Source organism: Manacus candei, unplaced genomic scaffold (assembly GCF_025592945.1).
Source record: "Manacus candei isolate 608988 ecotype Guabito, Panama unplaced genomic scaffold, ASM2559294v1 h1tg000014l, whole genome shotgun sequence".
In the NCBI taxonomy this organism is placed as follows: Eukaryota; Metazoa; Chordata; class Aves; order Passeriformes; family Pipridae; genus Manacus; species Manacus candei.
The window spans coordinates 38,137,768-38,162,612 of record NW_026138062.1 but is presented as its reverse complement, the minus strand read 5'-3'; the positions used below and the strand labels follow the sequence as shown (position 1 = coordinate 38,162,612).

At 36.4% G+C, this 24,845-nt stretch overlaps 2 protein-coding genes across 8 annotated transcripts in view; one reads left to right on the top strand and one right to left on the bottom strand.

The window, feature by feature from the left end:
• The window catches only part of ATM (ATM serine/threonine kinase), a 64,450-nt gene extending 62,420 nt beyond the window's left edge, over positions 1-2,030 (top strand). For 2 of the 3 annotated variants that reach the window (XM_051779787.1, XM_051779788.1), the window contains exon 63: positions 88-2,030. In XM_051779787.1, coding sequence (XP_051635747.1) covers positions 88-271 — 184 coding nt within the window. In that variant the 3' untranslated portion in view covers positions 272-2,030. The remainder of the gene's footprint in view (positions 1-87) is intronic. The other variant, XM_051779789.1, reaches the window with a different exon arrangement.
• Positions 2,031-16,643: 14,613 nt separating this feature from the next.
• The window catches only part of LOC127467640 (protein O-glucosyltransferase 3-like), a 62,441-nt gene continuing 54,239 nt past the window's right edge, over positions 16,644-24,845 (bottom strand). For all 5 annotated transcript variants that reach the window (XM_051779797.1, XM_051779798.1, XM_051779799.1 and 2 more), the window contains 3 exons: positions 23,768-23,962; positions 22,830-22,934; positions 16,644-21,987 (listed from right to left, as the gene is read on the bottom strand). In XM_051779797.1, coding sequence (XP_051635757.1) covers positions 21,862-21,987; positions 22,830-22,934; positions 23,768-23,962 — 426 coding nt within the window. In that variant the 3' untranslated portion in view covers positions 16,644-21,861. The remainder of the gene's footprint in view (positions 21,988-22,829; positions 22,935-23,767; positions 23,963-24,845) is intronic.

The window sequence follows — 24,845 nt, the reverse complement described above, 5'->3', positions numbered from 1 at the left end:
TTGCTTTATGGTTTTCTCATTGATTATTGCTCATGTTGTTCAGGATCCGTATCTAGAGCACCTGTTTTTCTTTTTTTATTCTGCCAGCAGTGACGACCAGAGCTTTAACAAAGTGGCTGAGCGTGTTCTGATGAGACTGCAGGAGAAGCTGAAAGGTGTTGAGGAGGGAACAGTGCTCAGTGTAGGAGGGCAAGTGAACCTCCTCATACAGCAGGCCATGGACCCTAAAAATCTGAGCCAACTCTTTCCTGGATGGAAACCCTGGGTGTGACTTCAGAGGATCCAGCATGCTTAAAAAACTATTTCTATGCAGCAAGTGTCTTAACATTTCAAATTGGTATTTCATAATTAAAATTTATATCAGGAGCAACCATGAAGCCTTATGCATATTAGCATTCAGTAGATGGTTTGGATTTTTTTCAATAACCTGTTACAGAGAAAACATTTCTTGTCCACTTAGGTTCACCATACAGTATAAAACACCAAGCACTGCTTTGATGTTCCTTGTGACCCTCAAGGACTTTGCTTGGGCATACTGGTTGCATTGTATTCTTAAAGCCTGAGATTCATCACTTTGTGTGTATGTTAAATAGCTGGAGTCTTGTGTCTAGTAATTCTATGTGATAATGTGACTGTGTAGAATGGGTGATCTAAAAACCAGGAGTCATGACATAACTAGCTAAAGTACATTTCTAAAGGGGAGTTATACTTTAAAATAATGCCTCATGTTTAATAAACCAAGGGTTCTTGGGGTTGGGGTTTTTTAAGCTTAGTTAAATGGACATGTCTGTATATAGATGTAGACTTTAAGCCAAGTATAGTATAGCTGCTTTTTTTCCTGTTGTAAATTGAATTATATTGGTACTTTATTTTTATAGTAGTCTTAACAGTATAAAACAATTAAAAAGATTTTGCTTCTGTAGCTCAGGCTTCCTTGATAAAATAGGTTGACTATACAATGAAACTTAGCACATCAGAAATACCTCTAAAGTGAACAGTCATTCTGCATCTGGAATAAACACCTGTCAGAAACTTTGAAGTTGTATTTTGAGTACAAAAATCTGATTCTGATTGCATGTGCTTTTACAGAGGACATTGCTCTTTCTTAAAAAGAAAAAATTGGATAGTCTGTGAATATGGTTAATCAGAAAAACCATTCATGTAACAGTCTTACTGGTATATTTAATACATCTTCCCAAATCATCTTTATATTTAAAAATAGGAATGAAATTTGGTGTACCCTCACATTATCTTAGTTTACATTTTACAGCATTTTTACAGCAATGTTAATGAAGAATTCCCATTCTAATCAGCATTTCATGGATTTTTATTTTCCACAATTTTTAGGCTTTATCTTTATTTCATAAGATAAGGTCAACATGGCAAAATGAGTCTTTTGTACTATGTTTTCATGAAGCTGACATAATTGTCTGTTGATCCTTGGAACCAGAAGTGCATCTTGACTTTTTTTGTGGGCAAGAACTGTGATCCAGGGGTACAGTGATTTATTGGTTCTCTCAAAATGAAACATAACTGAAAGAGCATACCCTCTTTATGTGAATTTTAAATGACACTTAGGAAAGGGAGGAAAGTTCTACCAAGCAGTGGGGAGTAGGAAAGAACTAAACAAAACATCCTGAAAGTGTTTTTCTTTTTAAACACAGACTTAAAAAAAATCCAGTAGTATTTCTGGAAATTTTTCTCATGCTTCTTGTAGAGGAAGTTCTTGTTTAGGCATTTTGGGGGTTTATTTTGTACCAGAACTCCTAGCTATCATATAAAAGAATATTGCATAAAAACACCTGGCAGAGCCTTCCTTCGTGACTTTTCAATATACCAGTTGAAAGGGAATATTTTGAAACAATACTAATACAGTTGTCCCAGGAAAGCCTAACTTCAAAGAAAATAATTATTTCTCTGCAATGCTGTTAACTTGGTGCTTAGTGCCTAGATTTTGAATGTCTGTACTTTTTCATTGTTCAAGCTGAATGAAACACAAATAAAAATGCATATAAATATTGTATATTTAATTGAAACCTGCTTACATTACTTACTGGAATACAGGTTAGCTGGCTAACATATGAAAAAGTTCAAACTATTAACAAACTAATGTCAAAATCAATGTGACACAGTCCTGTTACTATTGGGTCCTAGTTTAACTAATCTGACATTCTTGAGATAATTGTCATCCCTGTAAAGTTTGAGGTAACCAAATAGTGACCATCGGAGGCTGTGCTTTTTGGTCCAGTAATGCCTTAATTTTTAAAGTCAAAATTAGAAAGTGAATGTTTTGCAAAACTGTATCATCACAGATACTTGTATAAGAGTACACATATAAAACATGGATGGAAATGCTGTTTAACTCTGAACAGTGGTTTTGTCACAAATGCTACTACTGATGGTATGGTGGGTTAGTATTTGGAATATAAATATTTCAAATAATTCTATATTTACTCATATTTTGTGCATTAGTAAGACAGATGTGAGACAAGTCAAGTTGCCTCTTTATTAATTTTTTCTTGGAATACATCTTAGTAATTTTAAACATTTATGTTCAGAAAAGATAATTTCTAGGAAAAATGGGCCTGTGATTAGTATGATGGGCAAGAGCTTCTAAACAGCAGCATCTTTATTTGAAATTAGCTTTTTTCAGGTGAAACGTCTGTTGGAGAAACATCTTTGGGAGTATGAACTGGAAAAAATTGAAGTGTTAGCAGGTAAACCAATTGGAATTGTATACCTTGATGGAACTTTTCCATTATCAGGAATTCTGTTCTGTGACTACAAATCAGATTAGTTTGGCCAGCTCGTGAGGTACATCCAGTTTAAATAAAATAAGGATGTCAGTCTTCATGAGTGCTGTCTTCTGGAACCTGTGGATGGCCTGAAACAGCTCTCAGGGAGAGATTGCCTAATGCTAGCACTTACTGATGACACTTAAAAATTGCAGTTCAATAAAAGTGTTCATTTCAGCAGGTAGATTGAAGAGTGAATCCACAGGGAAAGCTGCAAAGTGTGCAAAGGAAGGTTTAGATTCTCTTCCCACCACATTTGAAAGTCTTCCCTGTATCTTGATTATGTGAGAAGACTGATGTGGTGTTCACATAACACATCACCGGTCCTGCACGTGAGCACACCTGTACTTAGAGCTTTCAGGGATGCACAGTGCATAATGTCAGTAACATCCTTAAGGGTGCACACAGCTTCTCTCCCTGTTCCCCCACTCTTTCCTCACTTCTGTACATGTGTCCACAAAAAATATGGTGCAAAGGGACTACACCTTTGCCTGCCCCAGAGAGTTCCCACTGCAGCATCAGTTGCTCTTCCTCCCTCTCTGCATACCCGTTTTGCCAAACACATACCATGCAGCAGATTGAAGTTTATTAGGTTGCCTCAGTTGCTATATGCTGGATGCAAAGCAGAAAGGATTATAAGAAAATTCATCTGCCTATAGAAAATCCTCCTTTTGAAGGAACTTCTTGAAATGCGTTGCGAAGGAGTCCTCCACTTTTTAAAAAATTCCTCAACCATGTTGCACTGAGCCCTCCCCACAGCTTCTAGGATGAAGCAGTGTGACAATGTATACTGTGCTGACTGACTCTTTTCAAAGTTTGTGTTAACGAGCAGAATTCACCAAGTCACTGTTTTTCTTCACAAACAAACCATGACACTGATGCTGATTAAAATGCAACTGGAGCGGTGCTGGGTATATTCCTCATGTGCTCTCACGTACCAAGAATGTTAGAATAAGAGAAGGAAGGGGTGGGGGTAAAGAGGGAGAAACTCTGCATGGTTTTCCAACTACTCCAAAATAAAGTTTTCAATTCTCCAGTCACAAGGCGTAGGCTGTTTGACTGTGTCTCTGGATTATAACTATCACCCTTAATGCCAATTACTGCTAAGTCACCTCGCTGCTCCCTGAGTACTGCTCTGCAAGGGCAGAAAAATCTCACCATAGACAACATGCATTTGACTTGCAGGAATTTTTTAGTATCTTGATCTCTTCACCCAGGACCCCTGTTTTGTACCCACATACACCATGTAAAGCAGAGAAAATTGAGCTTATGGATCAGCAATTTTGTGTTGTTGAAAGTAAACAAGTGGTGTGGTAGAAGTGAAGCAATATCCTAAGGTGTAGTTCTGCTTCTGCACCACAGCGAGCACTGTTTTTATAGAAAGCTGGACAACCATCACATAAAAAGTTCCTTAATCTGTGGTGCTTTGGTCAGCATCATGGAATAGATTTTTCTGGTGGGCAAAATTAATTTCTTAGTATCTGGGAAAATTCCTTTATGCTATGTGAGGTGTCAGCATCTAAAGTGGCAAAATGGCAGTTCCTTAAGCTGAGTGAAGTCCATACAGTTGTGATTTTGTGCGTTATTTAACAATGGATGATTAAGTAGTGTTTCCACATCCATTATTATAAGCATATATATTACTGAAGTACCTACTTACAAAACTTCCATCTGAAAAAATTATGTAATTTCACGAAGTCTTTTCAGATTTCACCAGTGCCTCATATGAACACATAGCATTATGCTTCCCACTTATAAATGATTATGTATTTTTGTACAGTATATCCTCAGTAAAGGGAGTGCAGATTCCTTCTTTTATGTGATTTTTTTTCAACCTAGATACAGATCTGTTAGATTCTCACCAAAGGGGTTAACACTTCCATGCAAAAACCAGCTTCGCCTCCACATGTACTTTCCCCAAACTACCCACATCTGTGGTAGAGAGTTCTTTAGATTTCCCATGGAGATAGATTTTTATTTCAAGAAGGCCAAACATTTAGTTGTAGGTGTTTCTCAAGCCACTGCAGAGAGAATGATGGCTTTGGAAACTCTATCCAGAAGTGCTCCCTCCACACAGAGTTAAAACTAGATAAACAACTAATAAGGTAGTTGTACTTGGTCTCTCATCACTCACCTCGAACCTCCAGACATCTAGTCATTGTACCCCTGAGCTTACCTTTAACTAAATACTACTTTTGAATTTGGGCCCATCAAGCCAGAAGAAAATGTGAAATTATAAAATTGTATAATAGCTGGAGCTTGTGGTATACATGTTCCATAACATACCTTCCATCCCAACTGTCCTGTTCTTGAAGGGAATTTAACTTCAAAATCATTGTTCAATACAGAGTTCCAGTTTGTCCTCAAGTCTCCAGCACTGCCTCCAGCCTGCCTTCCTTGTGTGGAATTCATGGATAACATTTGTCGACAGGAGAGGCTGTAGGAAATGCTAAAATGAGTACTTCCTACGGGTAGCTCCCAAACCAAATGTTTTCATGGAGGAGAGCCTCTTGGAGTGCACCTGACCCGTGTTCAAGTGGTTGGCAGGACTAGACCAGTACTCCTCAGTTAAGATTTGCATTCCATGAAGTTTACCAAGATATCTGAAATAACTCTTACATTATGGAAATCTTTGAAAGTAACACCACCTTATTAAATTTAAATCAGACATAAAAAAGTGAAGCAACATCTAACCAACCTTGTTAGTATCTCTCACTCTGCTTGTCTTCATGTTGGTTTGCGTTTCCTTCTTCTATCAGACTGCCTGACGGTATCCACAGACCAAGTCCAAGGATGCATCCTTGTCTGGGGCTCTTTGAGGTACCATGTACACTTACTGCCATAGGAGGAGATTTTTGGTCAGTGTCTGAAATACCACTCTGTTGCAGACCAGTCTGAAGTTGTTGCTGTTTTAGAGTGATGCTGAATTCTGGATTACATGAATAGGGTGTAATATGAGGTTATCTTAGAGTGATCAGGATATAAACCCTGTTGAGCCAAGCAGTGCGATCCACTGTCCTTCTGGACCTTGTTCCTGGAATGAACTGTCTGACAAACTAAACCTGAGTATTGCTCAGAAAAAACCAACTGGTGCTGCCCAAAGCAGAGCCAATAAATTAGATGATTATTAAGCAGCATGGAGAATCAGAGATCCAGTTTGTTTGACCCATGGCCCTCAAGCATACTTTCCTAGCCCCTTTATTATTTAGCAGTGTAGGCAAAGACACTAGTTAAGCAAAATCCAAGGCAAATTACATGGTTTCTTAGGCCTTAGAGCTAATGCTTCAGATAGGCAAAAGGTATTTAAGTAAATGTTAAAGGTGCAAAGGTTAAAGATTAAAATTCCTGATGATAAGCACTAAAAATAAGGTATCACTTTGTAACAACTTTTGGGATTTTTTAGTTTGTTTGGTTTTTTTTAACTTAGTAATTTCTGGTTAATATTGCTCTATTGTTTTAAAAAATTATTTCTCATAAAATCAATTTGTTGGCCAATTTTTTTCCACACAGCAGTGTAACTCCTAAATTACATCAAATAATTTAAATTATGTGAGTGTAAATGAGAGGACAGTCTGGTTCTTTATATGATTTTATTTCAGTTTTTAGACTTGCCTCACTACCTTAATCAGTTGATAATGTATGTTAACACACCTATATGTTGCATAATATGCAAGTAGGTCATAGACACTAAAAGCCCTTGGCTATGTCAAAACAGAGAAACTGATGCCCTATCAGCACACAGTTGTCCTACTGGTATAATTAATACCAGTTTTAAATCAATTTAAGTCTGTAAAAATGACTGTGGGTGCAAACCTCCATGTGACACACACATCTCAGTATAATTACCTCTTATCTGTTCCCCTTAGTTCTGTCATTTACACACAAGGTCTTGTAAAGCAGTGACAATAAATGAGGTATTGTGTTAAGGTAGACATTATATACAGAAAGATAAACACACACCTTTGAGCCTCTGGTTCTCCTGAGCATATACAATGATTACTTAAAGCAAAAGTGTTCTGTCATCATTCAGTTCCAAATTACCAGTTTTACTTTATGTAAAACATGGAAGTCAGCTTGTGGGCTCCCTGTTTGCACTGTTCCCACTGACCTTGTCAACCACTTTCCTTCTCACTCCCACACTATTTTTTGAGTCTTGGTTCTAATGGTTGTGAAGATTATATAGTAGCCCTTTTTTTGATTCCAAAAGCCCTTACTGAAACGCGTCTTTCAGCCTATCCCTCCCACACTTCACTCACTGTTTCCTGACTTCATTACAGCATCTGCAATACAGATGTAGCTCAGGGGTCTTTTCATAGTTTGTTGCTGTGAAAGAACTACTCATTACTTAATTATAGGCATGCTTGAAGCTTTTAAAGTTAAATAATGCAATAAGAAATTGCATGTCTATAAAATCATTTTAGAAATTAATAAGATGGCATTAAAATTTTTTTTTACATTTCTATCCTATTGCATTTTTCAATTACTCTTTATTAGAAATATGAATGTTTTGGTAAGAAAGTGATCCAATTGACAGCAAGGACTTCAATGGATTTCTTAGCTGACAGAGGAGGCTGTTACAACATGTTCTGTATATAAAATAAGTAATTTACTTTTATTGCTGGCTGTTACAATGCATTTAACATATTGAATTAATGAATAACTCATTATTTTGATATTGGTCTTCCAGGTCTCTCTATGAACTAATTAGAATTTATCGAAAATGCTTTGTTGTTCACTAAGAAGAACATTAGGGCTTCCTTGTTGTAGAGAGCTCAATTTTTTATGATCTGAAAGGGGTTTATCCCTGTGGATGAACACAAACCAACTGTTTTTCCTGAAAGATTCAGGAGATCACTCCCACGTATTCACGTGTGGCCTTTGTTGTGTACAAGAAGACACACATTTCCTAATACTGGAAGTGTTAAATAGAAAGAAAGTGCTGCAAAGAACTGCATTTGCATTAATGAGATTATCTGTTCCTTTTCAAAAAGTACAGTCAGAACCAAAATAAACTTACTTCTAAAATACATTAAGTGTACATGCAGTTGTGTTACGATTTTGATTAACAAACCCATATGCCAAAATAAAAGACAATAAAACCAGCTAATCCATAGAGTAATTAAAAAGTGTAGATGAAGTATGGAGAAATCTTGACTGCAACAGTTGTACATTTCAAACCAGGCTTTAAGGGACTGTTGAGGCTTTGGGATTCAGCTGATTGATTGCCTTGCTGCTATTGCTGTAGAGGAGGGTTCATGGCAATAATTGCCTATGACATTTCACGTGGAAAGAGTGAAGCTTTCTTAGACAGTGTCAACCTATATGATAAGAGTGACTAATATTTACTTGCTTTCTTAAAGATGAACACCCCCTGTGTCTGGAGCAACAACCACAAAACTTTATAAATAAATACTGAATCATGATTGGCAATGATGAGTCTGGCACAAAATATTTGCATTTCATAGTACTTTCATCTGGGGTTCTAACTTACTACACAGATTGTATGTGTATTTTTTTTTCTAGAAAGTTATGGAAGGGTTCTGTAATGCCTACCTACATAGTCCTTCCTTACTTCATGCTAACTCTTACTGAAAGGATCATCTTGTGAAAAATAAATAACTTTTCCACCCTGGCCTCTACACTACAGCTTGAACAGAAGTCTAAGCAGTGCCTAATGTTTGGATATCCATATACATAATTTAATTGAGGCATACTAATGGTATTTTTTCATAGGGTAAAGTTGAATAAGGAGGAGGAGGAGGTTTGGAACAGACACCAAGTAATTATGGAAGAAAAGTAGAGATTTAGTAAAAATGCCAGACAGCTGGGCAACAATTTTGGCAATTTTAGCTTCCTTCCAGCAATTTCAGGTGTGGTAGCCATAATTCTTATTTAAATGCCTCAAAAGCATGAGACATTTATGTAGGACTATGATATTGCAAGTTATTTAAATATCAAAAAACAAGAGGCAAGCAATTTATGCCTAAATCGAAGCAGATGCATGTACGAAGACATTTCAAGTAAAAGAATGTGTAATCATTTCATACCATTTTTCAAATCTCCCCATAGTATCTAATTCAGAAGTCTACGTGCCATAGGCTCACTGTGTAGCTACCAGAGCTAGAAAGGTACTTCCCCAGAGCAATTTTACAACAACTAAGATATCAATTGCCCTGCAAGGGTAACATTTTCTTCCTGTTGACTACACAGAGACCTTAAACAACTATGCTCCTTGCTGATGGAATAAATCCGGCCACTGAAAGTCTGCCATGAGAAACAGGTTTAGCTGAAAACAGAAAAACCAAGACTGAGTTTGAAAAAAAGCTGTGTCTTGGTAGGAGCAGACCACTCCCAGATTTGTGAGTCAATAACACTGACTAGTGGTTAGCACTGTAGAGGTTGTGAATTTAGGAATCTATTTTTATCCCCCTTGACTTGCTTTGCTGAATACATTTAAAGTATGCAAATATTCTTAATGCTTTCATACAGTGGTAATTTTGTGCATCTAGAATGAATACCACAGAGAATATCATGTACCATAAAATGATACTTGCAGTACCTAGCCTGATTTTGATTAAAGCATCTGCTGCAACACCTAGCAACTCTGTCTGCAAGTAGAAAGGTAATAATCTGTAATGCTTGCATCCTACTGAGAAATAAGTCAGAAAGTATATTATTGTGAATACTGTTTCAATTACTTGGCAGTACTTGCAGAAACAGGCTCTTGATCAGGTTTAGGTCCTTTATCAGAGAAATTAGAAAACACACAAAATATAATGAGGTTTCTAGCAGACAGACAAAGCTGCTTAAAGAACATATCATCTACAGTCTCCCAGGCATAAGCAAAAGAAGTCAACTTGATCCATAAATATTTCCATAATTATCAAACATCTTTCAAGTGGCTTTTGAGAAATGAGTTCCAGTCCATTATAATTAATTCTAAAAGACAGTTGCCTTCTGTGTGCCTTGTTTCTTTTATTCTTCCTTCCCTTTAGTTTTGTCTTTACTTTGATGTTCAGCTTTGTTTTCCCTTGGATCATAGTTTCCGTTGTTTTCAGCCCCACAGTGCACCCGTAAATGTGGGACCCAGAAAACACTGGGGGCAATCAAAAGTAACTATTTGATTTACATTGCCATAATAAGCCTCATTTTACAACACCATGCCACAACTACAAAACAATGAGACAAGCCAGTAGTAGAACACAAGCCACTAGTAGAATGTAAGTATCTCGCTTTGCAATGTAACTTGTAAAGCCCTCATCTCCTGAAGGCAAATACCCTTCACCAGAAGAGGAAGATCTGTTCCTCTAAAACTTGTAAGTTCTTTATTGTAGTGAAATATATGTGCATCCTGTAGAGAAGTGCAAATACACAAACAAAAAAAAGCCATAGTTTTTGTAATTTACAGTTGTGGAAAAAAGTTCTGAATAGATTTTCCCATGCCCAACCTTAGAGAATTTAAGAATCACAGTCCTTGGAATGGTCCAATAAATCATATTCACATGGAAGAAATGCAACACATTGTTAGAAGAAATAGTTTATTTTTATATCAGAAAAAGCTAATGGTGAAAGAGCTTTCAAAGAGAAATACATATTGGTATAAAGCACAGTGCTACATTCATTACTTAGAAAATATTTTGCAGTACCACATGTATATCCCTCAATTTATTTGTCCTGGAAATAATTACTGAGTAAAACTCAGCTCCTCTTCTCCAGCTTAGATTTAACAGAGCTACTTTGAAAAATAATGTTTTAATACTACCTAATTTTATTTTTTTTTAATAAAACCAGATCATCATATCCTTCCTTGAATTTTTTTCTGGCCATTAGTAACTGCTTGTGACTCTTAAAGAATACTATTCCTCCCTCTTTTAAGTAATAACAGATAATAAATGTATAATTGATGAATTACAGTCATCTGTTGGACAAGCAAACATGTAGGACAGGTCCTTACTTATGGAAGAATGACTTCTGTAGGTACATGGCCCTGAACTAAAAAAGAGGATTTACACAGAAGGGCACAGAAGGGAAAGAGCAGATATATTGAAAGGCAAAGAAAGAGGGAGCAGGTTTGTGAGTGGCCTCTCTCAAGAGCTGGTCCAAAAAACAGATGGGTATCATTAGGGAGCAGAAAGGAGATGAGAGATGGACCTGAGGCTGAACAGGATACCAGTGGGAGTTGGGAATAATTCTGGGATCATCCTTAGGGATGGCACACACATAATTTCTTATCCAATGTTAATTCAAACTGTTTTATCTGGTATATAATGACATGGTCTTTAATTTCATATTACAGACCTTTTTTTTTTTAATTTCCACACAAACTAATCAGAGGAGGAGTGCATCTTTTCCGAAAAGCAGAAGAAAGGATTCAAACTGACACAAATACTTGCAAAATAAAAGCTTGATTTCCTGAAAAGATAAATGGGATACACATTTCTAAGTACAAGGAAGAAAAGAACTACTTAAGATAAACAAAAAATTATTCCTGAAACTAACAATAAACTAAGAAGTAAGAAAAAGACTGCTTAAACTGAAAACCAAGAATAGTTCCTGGAAGATGTAAGCACTAGACTGGGAAACGTATCTAGCAATGAACAAATCTGCATTATCAGTGGCAGAAAAAGCATGAGCTAAAGGGACTTAAAGATGTCTAAATACTATGATTCTGATCTTCATAAATCAGAACATAATTTCTATTATCTCTAGAGAAATACAAAAGATACAGCCTCTGACTAAAGGAACAGCTATCAATGTTTCTCCTTCAGCAGAATTAATCACAGGCAGTGGTTACTAAAGATCTTTCTCTTTTTGATATATAAACACCATTTCTATTACTACCAATGAGATTCTACATTTTCAGCCAGCGAAGAGCAGCCCTATCAGTGATGACACCTATACAAACCTCATTATTAGAGGGAGAAAAAGAGAGCAAGGGTTTATGTGAGAAAAGATGCAAGATTTTCTACTATGTGTAAACATATCTGCAACAAAACATGTGAAAATTAAATGTAGAAAATGATCCAAAATACTAATGAGATGATGTACATACTGAGGTAGTATTTCTTATTGCTAATTACTTAATCATAGACCTCCTGTCACTTTCCATCCGAGTGAGTACCTAGCCTCAGGAAATATTCCTAGCCAAAAAGAAATTGGTTTTTCATACAAATTTTTCTTCTTTCTTGATTGAAATGTGATTAGAACTCTACCACACACAAAAATAAAACCAGCTTGGTATATAAAAAACATCTTACTCTCCAAAAGATACTGGTTTAAGAAAGCTCCAAGGGGAAAACTGATGATTGAAGATCCATGGCTCCCAAAAACTCTTGTTTTGGTCTGTAATTTTGAACATACAAAAAGTCATGCTTCAAAAAATATTTGTACTGTATTAAAAGCTCAAAATTTATGGAAAAATCCCAGGGTTGTCCCCCCACTCACCTTTGTTTATCAAACATAGTACTTCAACCTGGAGAAGAGGAGACTAAGGGGAGACCTCATTGCAGCCTACAGCTTCCTCACGAGGGGAAGAGGAGGGGCCAGCACTGACCTCTTTCCTCTGGTGGTCAGTGACAGAACCAGAGGGAATGGTGTGAAGTTGTCTCAGGGGAGGTTTAGGTTGGCTATTAGGAAAAGGTTCTCCACCCTGAGGGTGGTTGGGGACTGGAATATGCTCCCCAGGGCAGTGGTCACAGCACCAAGCCTGACAGAGTTCAAGAAATGATTGGACAGTGCTCTCAGGCACGTGGTGTGATTCTTGGGGCTGTCCTGTGTAGGGCCAGGCATTGGACTTTGATGATCCTTGCAGGTCCTTTCCAACTAACAGCTTTCATGAAGATCACAGAATGCAATCCCAGTGCCTGAGTGATGAAACTACCCCCCATTTTACATTTCTGGGTCCATTTATCTTTCCACAGTGCTTGTTTCCCCCTCATCCTGAATGGCAGGTGTCTCCACAAGCTGAAACTCATGTCATGACATGAGAAAGGTGCTTCCCACCAGCTGGGAATGAGCACAGAAACCCACCTTTTTCCTTGAGGAGAAAGCCAGGAGGAGGGGGTGACTCAGGGAGCTGGTGCCCCCCAGCAAGTCCAGCCTGCTGCAGGCCAGGGGTGTCAAATGGCTGCTGGGGGGTGACTCGGCCATTTTTTTTAATTTTATATTTTTTTAGTATGGTACTTCTATTACTGAATAGTTTAAGAGTTTAAATTAGAGTCAAATTCATGAGCATTCGGGAAGGAGAACATCGGTGATATCCTCCCTGTCAGAATATCTAATTTCTTAAAGAATAATATAAGAAGGAGGAAATAATACCCACTGACGACAAAGTTGATTTCAATGACAGTTGAAGAAACGCGATTTAATCTCCCTATAGATCCATTTTAAAATGGATATATATGTCCCTTTGTATTTTTATGTAATGTACTTCACTTTAGTAAGTAGGTAGAATCTCTGTTTCTTAAATCAGACATTACTAGATAACCTAATAAATCCCTTCATTTCTGGATAACCTAACTGTGGCCAGTTATACACTGTAGCAGCATGTGTATTACTTTGATTTTCTTTGTCCATAATGTGAAGACTTGATAGATGACTTTCATATTCACACTATAGATCCAGACTGAGGGAGTGGGAAATTTTAAATACATTAAAGAAAGAAGAAACTTCATTTCAGTTTGATTTATTAAACCTTATTATCATGTAGCATATTATCCTGTAATATTTACTTTATCATATGCGTATAAACAACCCAAAACAACAACTAAAGTATTTTTATTATTATTTTTTTATTTTAAAATAAACCTCTTAAATATGGCTAATGTTGTTAGATCAGATAGCTAGATAAAATCAGACAGATAAAATAGAAGAATTCCTCTACTGATTAAGCCAGGAGATACTGTTTCATAAAAACTTTTGCCTTTTATGTAACAAAGAGTTTCAAAATCCTTGAACCAAGAAGAGGATGTAAAGCACAACAAAAAACACACCCTAGATTTGATGATGATATTGCAACTTGATTTCAAAGACTTTGAAACAGTGATCAAAAAGCTGTGCAAGTAATATAAATTCTGTTTGAAAGCAGGCCCAGCTATGCTAACACACAAGACAGCTTTTGAAAGGTACTCAGGCCAGTTTTAAGAGCCAGCTCTTGCCAGAGGCCTTCATCTTCATCAGTACTCCAAATTAAGATTTATTACAGAAAGCAATTACATGTAATTTAATATTAAATTAAAATGCAAAGCTAAATCCAGACAAGTATTAATCGGACGATATGGGAAGAATATGTATGTACACTATTATACAAATAGGTAGCTATAAATATAAATACACAACATTGTTCAATAGAAGAATGGAGAAGACCCTGTAATAAGTTCTAGTCTAACTGAAAATACAGGGGATAGTTTCCCTACTGTAAGTGAATTCTGCCTGATAACAAGGAAATGCCAGGAGAGGTGTCATGGCTCTCAGAACTTAAGATACCAACCAAGGGAGTACCTGCCAGCTCCATGCCTGCAGCAAGTGTTCCTGTGAAGTCAGAACACTAATTTTGTCACTCAGGATTTGTTTTCTTTGATTGTGTTCTTTCCCAAGGGAAAATCTGTCTCAGCAATCAATGAACAGCTGATTCTTCATGATCCAATGGTTTTTCAAGAAGTAAAAGAGGAGAAATTTTATAGGTTTTGATTCAATTCAATACACAATATTTCTTGTGTGAAAAAGAGCCTTAGCTTAGTTTTATTCTTTATTCTTTTCAGGCAACAACTATAAGTCTTTGGGAACTATCAGAATATATTTACTTAATCAGAAAAAAATTTATTTCCCATGCAGTTGCTGAGTATGGAAAAGAGACTTTAACCATTTATTTACTTAGGACAATGTAGCATAGTGACCCACTTCAGGAAGTTCAAAATTAATAAGATGATTAATTAACACAGTTTTGCAGTAAAAGCCAAACCATTTCAAGCAAGAAGACACAGAAAATGTCTGGATTTATTCTTACTTATTGCACTGGGTTACATAAGTGACCAGTATCATTAACAGTATCATTATTAGTATCATTATCAGTTTTCTCTTTTTCAAAAGAACTGAGAATTCCTTTGGAACAAACCAGAAGCAATTAGGAGACTACAATTTGATATGATGTAATTTTCAAGGGCCAATTTTATGAGTTCAGTGGGAGTTGATGTTGCTTCTGTTGCCCTGAAAATCACGGTTTGTCAGCCACATTTATTAGGCTCTTCATATCTGGGCATAAGTTGTTAAAATTGTGCTTGATAGTGTAACCACAAGAAATAGAGCGAACTGGTAAGAAATAAACGTTTCTTCACCATAAGTCTTCCAGTTTTGCATAATTTCTTACTTGCTTTAGGTTATTAGCTAGTCTTGACAAATGATGAAGGCATTCAAGAGAATTGGTCTGGGGGACAAAGATATCAAGTTCCTAGAAATAGGAAACTGCTTAGCTAGCCTTAAATGTACTGTGCCTTAAACTCAAAGATATTCAAGCCAATTTTTCATTTGCCTATGAATAGTAGGTGCTTTTCCCTTATTTTTTTTCATTGGACCAGGTAATCTTCAAGACCTTATTTTTTGCTACAAATTTGAATGAACTCAGCAAAAAATCCAATGCCATTTACTTTAATGGGACCAGAGTTTGGCCTTCCTATGTAAATATAATTTGTATTCCCCATCAAAAGTGATTTTTAATGGCCTCCTTAACAAGATAATCCACCAAGGAACTGATGACAACTGCATCTAGTAACCTACTTAACAAATCCAGTCAGACAACTATTACACATTACTGCATGCCATCAAAGCAGGGTGTAACTTAATATGAAATTAATATAACAAACACATTTGATAGTTGACCATAGGTGCTTGAGAAGGTTGAAGGTGATAATTTATGAGCAGAAGAACTCTTTGTCTTTGGAGTAATACTGACTTGGGACTGGAATGGAGGAAACACCTACTGCATATGGAGGTAGTTCAATCATCAGATTCAAGTAAATACTTGAATTTCCTAGTGAATGGGACTCAGAGCTGTGTGTTCATGAAGGACTTCCTGAAGATTTCATTTGGTTCATAAACAACCATATGATGGTACCTGTCCCTAGAGGAGACCTCATTCCAACTGGCATCTTACAGTGCACAGATTGCCTGTTTTTGAGTTGATTGGCTCATGTTTTACAGGGAAAACCAATTTTCCTGTGTCTCTCAACTTGAAATAAAAGATCCCATTGCTAGTGTGTGTTTCTGTGACTGGAATGGAACTGTAATGAGGGAAATATATCATATTAGCTTGCAAAAGAGTAAATAGCAATAGCCACAGTATTAATTCACTATACATATAGCATTATTAATAGTCAGGAAAAAGTCACGGTTTTTCTAGATCCTTGGGAATATTTTGATTTGAGACAACATTTTGTCACAGAAAACTTGCTTTCCTGCAGGTAATCAAAATTTGGAAACCATTCCACAAGAAATACTCAGAATTATTCTGCACCTTAAGTATGTAGTACTTGCATTTAAGTTTTGCCAAACATTTATGATTATTATGAAGTCATAATCTAAGTGATCTGTACCACCTTTAAATGTTTGGTTTTTTTAAAGAGTCAAAAGTTAATTTAGTACAAATCAGGTATTTAAAATTTACATCTACTTTTCACTTTCAGTTGCAGGAAGTTTGGGATCAGTGAGATGGTTGACTACCTTACAAACACAAGTGAATCTTTCAGGAAATAGAGGAAATACCAAAGTCTAAATACTATGGGAATGGTTGTAGAGTGAAAAGACATGTTAGAGTTTGTCAGCAAGGGTTAGTCCACATTAAAGTACCTTTGTTCATAAGGCAGTAGAAAGCACAATTTATTGGCAGAAATGCAGGTTCTATCAGCAACATACATTCCTCACATTTTTTAAATAACTCTTCTTGCCAAACAGCGTAAGTAAATGATCTTAAGGACACTTGCCAGAATGAATTGAATTTCCTCTCTGTAGGATTTTGCTTGAGTGGTTATGTCAGAAGTATGATTTTTTTTGATTCTTCTGTATCTTATATTTTAGCAAATAAAACCTTACTGTACAGATCCTGACTGATTTTTTTAGAGTTGGGAGTGGGATAGGAATATGTCATGATCACTCACCAGTGGCCTACAGAGCACGCTGATATTTATGTATAACTTATAAAGTACATTAATATTCCTATTGACTGCTTTAAATTAATAACTTTGATGGTTCATAACTGTACTCAAAACATTTTGTAATTGTCTCATTCCTGTAAAGTGTATATTCAGCTTCTTGAACAAGCAGATCTTGCACTTTCAATCCAGGCATATAATGCCAAATCAATACATTCTATTTCTGTGAGATCTTCTGTGTATTGCACGACTATGATATATTGTGGTAATATATAATAATAATGTATAATATTAATATATAATTTCACAGCTTTATAATCCAACATTCAAATACTTGCAAAACTTTCTCAATATTATCAGAGGAGACATAAACATCAATAGAGTCAAAAGTGTCAGCACGGAAAGGCTACACTGCCTCTTGGAGACACTGAAGAGCTGCATGTTTTCATCCTTTTGCTATGTGACTACATAAATGCTTGTTGTATGACTGAAATGTAGTTCATAGAATAATGAGAATCTGGAGGTCATGTAGCCAAGCTTCATCTCCTTGGGGATATCAGTGTAAGATTTTTTTTCTCTTATCTTACTGGAATTTCCCACGTTGCAGCTTGTGTCTGTGGTTTGTAGGCTTTCTGCTGTGTACCTCTGAGAAGTCTGGCTTCATCTTTTCTACACCCTCCCTCTGGAGTTCAGCAGGGTAATCTTTCCTTTACCTTCTCTTTTTAAGGTTGACCTAATGCTGCTCACTGAGCTTCTCCTCACAGACCATGTGCCCCAACCCCTTTATCACCTCGGTGGTCCATGGTCAACATGGACCGTCAACGTACTTCCTGTACAGAGGAGTCCAAAATTGAATACAGTACTCCAGTTGCAGTCTCACAACTACCAAACAGAAGTGAAGAAACATCTGCCCTGATCTGCTGGCCACATTCCTGCTAATACACTTGTGGTTTATCACTGCTCACATGATGGGACTCGATAAAGGTAATTCCTACAGATGTCTAAAATTACTTCAAACAGACATGCATGTAGCCATTTTTCCCTTAATCTTACAGCAAAACACAAAATTAGGGCCATAGCTCTCTGCAGTAGAGATTTTCTTATTAATGACTCAAAACAGAAGCACTGTACTCGAAACTCAAGCATCAGTACTCCTATAGCCTCTTTAAAATGCTGTAAAAATATTCAGAGGCAAGAAGATTCTGGTGGTTAAATCCTGTGAACCTAAACAATAGTATATTCATAAAAAATCTTGCCCTTACAGACAAAACTTTTGAAAACTGCAGTAGTAAAGGAGTTGATAATATCATAAGTTTATATAATGATTCTTTTCCTTATTACAGTTTCTTTGCAAGCTTCTCAAAAGTGCTCAAACAGGTGATGTATGTTTTCCCTGTCAGCTCTCCTCCCTAACTAAACAATTTACTTTATAATGTAATAAATGTCGGGCGTATGCTTCCCAGGATGGACACTTGAATCTAACATTCCATCAGACAAGCTTTGATTATAGGGTTTTTTTAATTATGAATCTACAAGGCGGGCCTGGCATAATACTGTTATGAAACTAGTCTACTGGTTATCTTGAGGTAAATCTCAAGAAATACAGTCTAAAAATATATGAATTTTTATCTCCTTTATGTTCAACAGATCATGATTTACTAGTTCTCATTTCAAAATGAAACTGAGGTTGGGTATTTCCAAATGTGGGTGCCTAAATATATTAGGACATATATGATGTAACATAAAAGCAGTGTTCACAGTAGGAAACTACTGTTTAGGCTAAAAGAATCTAAAAATAAAGAACTCTAAGCAAAGGCTCTGCATGACCAACTGTCCGACCCCTTCTATGTAGATTCCAATGTTTGAAAACATTGGCCCTGGGCTTTAGGGAATACTATTTCAAACAAATAAACCTGTCTCTGTCATTACTGATAAAACCCTTGATGAAAACAGGACAGATTTACTCCCTGTATTTAAAAGCTGAAATTACTACAGGAAAATTCAGTACTCTGGTACGGTAACTGTTTTTTAAAATTACCACCAACAAGAGATTTTTATACCTTTGAACAGCTGCTGTTCTAGAACTACTTTAGTAGACTCTACTCTAAAAATACTATAATGTATGTATTACACTTTACTTGCACAAACAGGTTTTACTGAGTATTTAACAATTCCTGTAACACACTAGGCCAATGGTTATCATCCTGTCATCAAACTCAAATAGGTCTGACATCCTTTCTGGCCCGGTGGGGCAATTGTTATGATTGCTCTTCATTTAAATTGCATGTAGTACCACCAATGGAAAGAAGAAAGGCTTTTATCTTTGGAAGATCTATAGTTATAAATTGAACCAAATTTTCTCAAAGTACTATGGACTTTTAGTAAAAGTTCCACTATGTCTACACTGTTTTTTTAATTTTGTCAGGAAGATGAACGTATTCATATTTTTCAGGATATTTCTTGCCTGTAAGCTATAAAAGCATCTGTAAGGCATTCTGTGACAAAACAGCTTTTGCTTTGAGGGGATGCTTATTATAAAAGCAAAGAGCTTTTTGGCAGAGAAGAATTTAGAATAGTTTCTTTCCTCTTTTTTATGAGGGAAGAAAGGAGGGATGAAATATTCACATTTATTTATATTCATAATTTACATTTACATTTAATGTGATTCTTCTTCCAGTTTGAAAGACTTCAAGCCAGGGAAGTTTTCCTACACAGATACTTCCAAAGAACTAGAAAGTATGCATCATGACTCCGCCTGTTCGCTCCCGTTTTTAAAAATAAAAATGGAGAAATTTTGGACTTTTGGTTTGAAATATGCAGAAAACTTTGTTGCTTCAACCATCTGGTATGCTTAATTGTCTTTGCTGAGCACACCACTTCCAAAAATATCGGTGAATATAAAATGCACATGGTATAATCGATATCAAAAATAGGATCATACCATACAGTAAAAATTGCTGTACACATAAAAGGAAAAGCCCATACTCAGTTGTGTCAGCTTCAGCAATGGAACCCTCTTCCATAATTTTGATGTAGAAAATTTTATGTCAGACCAGTTGAACACATCTGTATAGTCTGAAGTTCTAGGACTGATTGTCATGCTAAATAAAAATACAACCACTATATATATTAGTGTTAGAACCAAAACAAAGAGGATTATGGGTAGAGCAACACACTACAGAATTTTTTCTTAACTGGCATAATGTAATAAATGATGGATGGGTTAACCTCTTTAGAAACCTGAAGTTCTTTTCATATTTAGCATAGAGAAAAATCTAGCCTTTCTTCCTGTTCTAATGCAGAAATTTTACACGAGTAACTTGCAGTAAAGAACTGTGAATTAAGCCAGCATGAGGTTTAGAGCACTAAACTTTGTGCACCAAAGCAATGGTAGGGAGAATTTGGTATCCAGGAAAGGTATAATCCAAGTGTAGCTGAGTTGGAAGCTCCTCAGGCAGCTACATTAGCCACAGTGAAAATGCAAAGGACAGAAATGGGTGTGTGGGCACTGGTCTTGGTATCGGTGTCTCCTTCCAGGACTGTTTATGCATTTTGAAGTAGACAAACTTGGGTAAAAATCAACAGACATATTTGGAGCCACATCCAGGACTAGGATTTTTCTTCTGTCTCACCCAAAGACACGCTTTATTGCAATGGTATGACCAGCTCCTTCTGATCCTGTGAATTTTGCATTGTTAGTTTCATGGCTGCACAACTTAAGTGGAAGACCTGAAGACCTCTTGTCTAGTCTGGAGCTAAGGCATTCTCTTCAAAATTTGCTTTAAATCAAACCAAGGAGGACAATTAGCTTCCCAATTGCTTAATGTGGACTCTAACCCCTACACTATTACACAGAAAGCACAGCATAGGGTTTTTCATCATATGTGTGAACCAAACAATGAAGTCTGATCTACTCTCTGATTTCAGTATAAGGTTAGGCATGATCCAAATTCAGGAAATTAGTAAGATGCCCCAGGGGACTTAGGCACAGGAAAAAGTAGTCCTGAAGCCAAGTGAAAAAGATGGTGGCATTCCATAGCTCTACACAAAAGTTAAACCTAGGTGGCCTAAAACTCTGCTAACAAATTTCAGATTTCAAGTAGCCTAGAATACTGTAGATGCTATTGTTGAACTAAGACACCAGTATTTCACCTGGCCTGAAATTCCCAAGTACTTTTGTGGATCTGTGTCTATATTCACAGATACAGTCACTGGCAGGGAACAAGTCTTCAGAGTTGGCACTAGAAACATTGTGATTGTGATAGTTACACAGTCTGCTTTAAAGCAGCATTTAATTTTGGTGATTCACAGCCATGATGCTTATAAACATATTATTCTAGTCTCTCCCCCTCCTCTCCATTTTCCTCTAAAATTGATGAGTATTATATCATGTTGTCTATTCTATTATCTGTCATAGACCACAAAATAATCTCAAAGCAAGACCAGATCTGATACCTGTAAATATCAAATATTCCTTTTGTCTAGTTAGAAAATTGTTTTGTGTAAAAGAATCCATCTAAAATTGAGGTAAACTTTATGAAGAAATCATAACACTGTTTTAGTATGTTACAAATGCTCCTTTAGAATAACTCATGACAAGATCTTCTGTGGTGATTGGTTCCTCACAAAACTTTGGTAAATAGGTCCCTGCTGGAACACAAGCAACACTGTGTTCTTCCTGATGATGCAGTACATCAAACAAATTCCCTAGATGCTCCCCATTACAGGCTCAGTATCTGTTTGGTGGTGGTCATGGAGCCAAACTTGTGGGAACCAACGTTGTAGATCAGAGTGAGTGTGAAAAAGGGTATGAAAATACAAGAATACATAACTAAGAATGTTTGCTAGTGCATAAGTGTCTTAGATTTCACAGCTTAATTCTTATTCTTGCATTTTAAGTGGGTGATTTTCTCCATCCAGTACAGTTATAGATCTTCCCTTAAAGGCTTTTTCCTGTGGCAACTGCATACTGAGTCTCTGTCATCAGGCTGAGGTACAAGTTCCATTCCATCCCGTATTTCAGGTTTGCTGGCTTGACGTTTGGCATATTCCTGAAATATGTAAACAACATTTAAGAATGCTATAAGCACCAACATATAATTCATGAAACAAAATTCTCCTCCTCCCTTCCACTCAGAAGCTTACCTTTACCTAGCCTCCTTATGTCATTGTTTACAACTTCTGTACAAGGTGTCTTTATAACACACCTTCAGAGGCTACACTGCCTCTGAAAACACTCTTTAATGTTTTTGCCTATTATTAATGGTAACTTGAATATTGTCATTATTTGTGCCTCTAAGCACTTTGTGCAGATACTGCTGTCATTTTTGTACACTGAACAGTTTCAAACTTTGTAACAACCTGTGGCTGCTGAAGCTGACATTTAACTGCAAAGTAGAACAGGAAAAAAAATTCATACTTTCAGAGAAGAGAAACTTCTTTCACTAGAGATTTGCATCTCCTAGGGAAGCAATAACTATTGGGCCTGCTTACCCCCTACCACTCCACTAGCCGTACTTCGGTAATTTCTTTTCCATGTATGCATTGTTTTCTAATACAACGGAGTATCTCATGATATGTGTGAGAAAGGAAGAAAACTGTATACAGATTATCTCTTACAGAGATCTATTAGAAACCACATACCAAGTGACACTGAAAACAGGGTTGACTGTGGGGATGGGGACAAAAAAATAAAATTGCTGATTCTGTAAAACAACTATTATGTAAGGTTGCCTCTTTAATGATAAAGCAGGTTTTAGCAAAGCTCTTCACACTGATCTCCTGTGAATATGAACCATATCTGCTACTGATCTAAGTAAGGACTGAATGTGAAATTTATAACATCAGCAGCAGTAGCAGCTGGGGGACAGTAATAGTGATCTATTGTACTAACCTGGAGCACTTTATAATAGTAGCAGTAAAACCTGTGAGGTTGAAGTAATTCTCTTGCTATTAACTGTCCTTCTTTAGCAATTTTTCTTGCTTCTTCATCATTTTCCTGGAAAATTCAGATTGAACAAGTGAATAATACAGAAATAAGTGAGCTGCTCAAAGCCTGGTTGGCAATGGAAGTTTTATTAAACAGGCTATTCACATCTGCAACTTTATTGAAATTACTGGTAGACTGCAAAGGCATGCTTTAAATTGCAGATTTGTTTAAAAATACTGGATTGCTTTTATTGTCACAACTGGTACCTTAGGGCCATCAGTAACACCTTTCAGGAATAACTGTACAATTCTGAAAACTCAGATTGATTACTGCTCTACTTTTTTGCCCAAGGCTTCAAAATCAGGTCTGATGTGTCCCAGACATACTTAGTTTTACAGAAGACAAACCCACAGATGTTGTATTCTCTTATGCAGTGGAATCCAATGTCTTCCTTTTAAAAATAACTCTGCTTGAATTCATGTACTTATTCTCAAGTTTTTTAGGTCTATATTTCAGCTTTTAGTATTCCCCTCTGATTCCTTATGAAGAACTACAGTACTCTCAGAACAGTCAGGGCCTAAAAAAACCTATAGCATTAATTATGTAGTATCTAGGATTCTGGTTGTTTCTTTAACAAGTACCTTAGTGAATATACTAAGGCTCTGACTCATGAACACTTCTGCACACACCTAAAATGAACTCCTGTGTACTGCCCTAAATAGAGATGGTTACTTCAATTAAGGCCTTCCCATCTAATACTAAGAACAAAATGTACTTTATCCCAGGATCTTGATAGACTCCATGCAAAATATGTAGGTAGAAATTCAAAAGAAGAAAATATTAAGATAAATTCTTGTTATGTTTGCTTATCACTTTGAACATTAATTTGTAATGGAACTTACCTTAGCCCATTTTATTTTCTCTAGCAAGTCCTCTAAGTTTCTTTTAACTGGAACATAATGTTTCCAAGGTTTTAATCCATTATAAAAGTGTTCATAGTATTGGGAATCTTGCTTCAATATTAAACTATCACCCAGCAAGAGGTATGGAAACCTGTAAGCTGCTACAGTGCCATCTACATTCACTTGATATTTGTACTACAAAATGAAGAGGGAAAAAAACGAAACATTTTGTATCAGAATGGGAACTCTGACTGGAAGAATGATTATTTTAACAAGCAAGAAGTAACCATGTTTATTAATTCTCATTTTCAAACCCATTTTAGTGCTAAGTAGGTGTAGTTTCATGGTGTTCTGGATAACATAACGGAAGAAGGATATGTCTTCAACCACACACTGACAGTCAAGAACCTTTGTGTCACAGGTACTGCCTGATGGGTATTCTACTGAAGCGTCTTAGGATAGAGTAAGGGGTACAGTGGGGAAGGAAATAAACTAATCTATGCTTAAATTCAAAACCAGTAATTTATTCTGACTTAAAATTCCATTATTATGTACAATAATCTGGAACATATATTTTTATATAAAATAGTCTGAAATATTATACTAAAAGTAACCATGACTGCACTGCTCTGGCAGATGTTCTCAGCATTTCTGATATACCAGTGTCTGGAACAGAACTTCAACTGGTATGTATTATAATGGCTTTATATAGGACTCCGTCTTCTTTACTTTTTATATGTCTGAGGCAGTGTAATTTGTGTGCTAAAGTGCAACAAAGTTTAACTTGTTACTCCAAGGACTCTTCCTGACATCCATAATGTACTTGCAGTATATCCAAGTTGTGTCCATTCTTTTCATATTTACCCCAAATAAAAGCAACACGGGTGGTGAGAAATCAAATTTTTCAATTTGTTCAAAAATAAAAATGAAAGTAAGCCCAGATCTCTCTCTAAGGGTCTTTCTTGGCTTTCTTTACAAGTGTGTCACAGAAGACATTGATTACAGGTGGTTTACCTACCCCACATGGACTAGTATTCCCAGTGTAGCATAATTGTTTTATTTACTGAATGGAATCAAC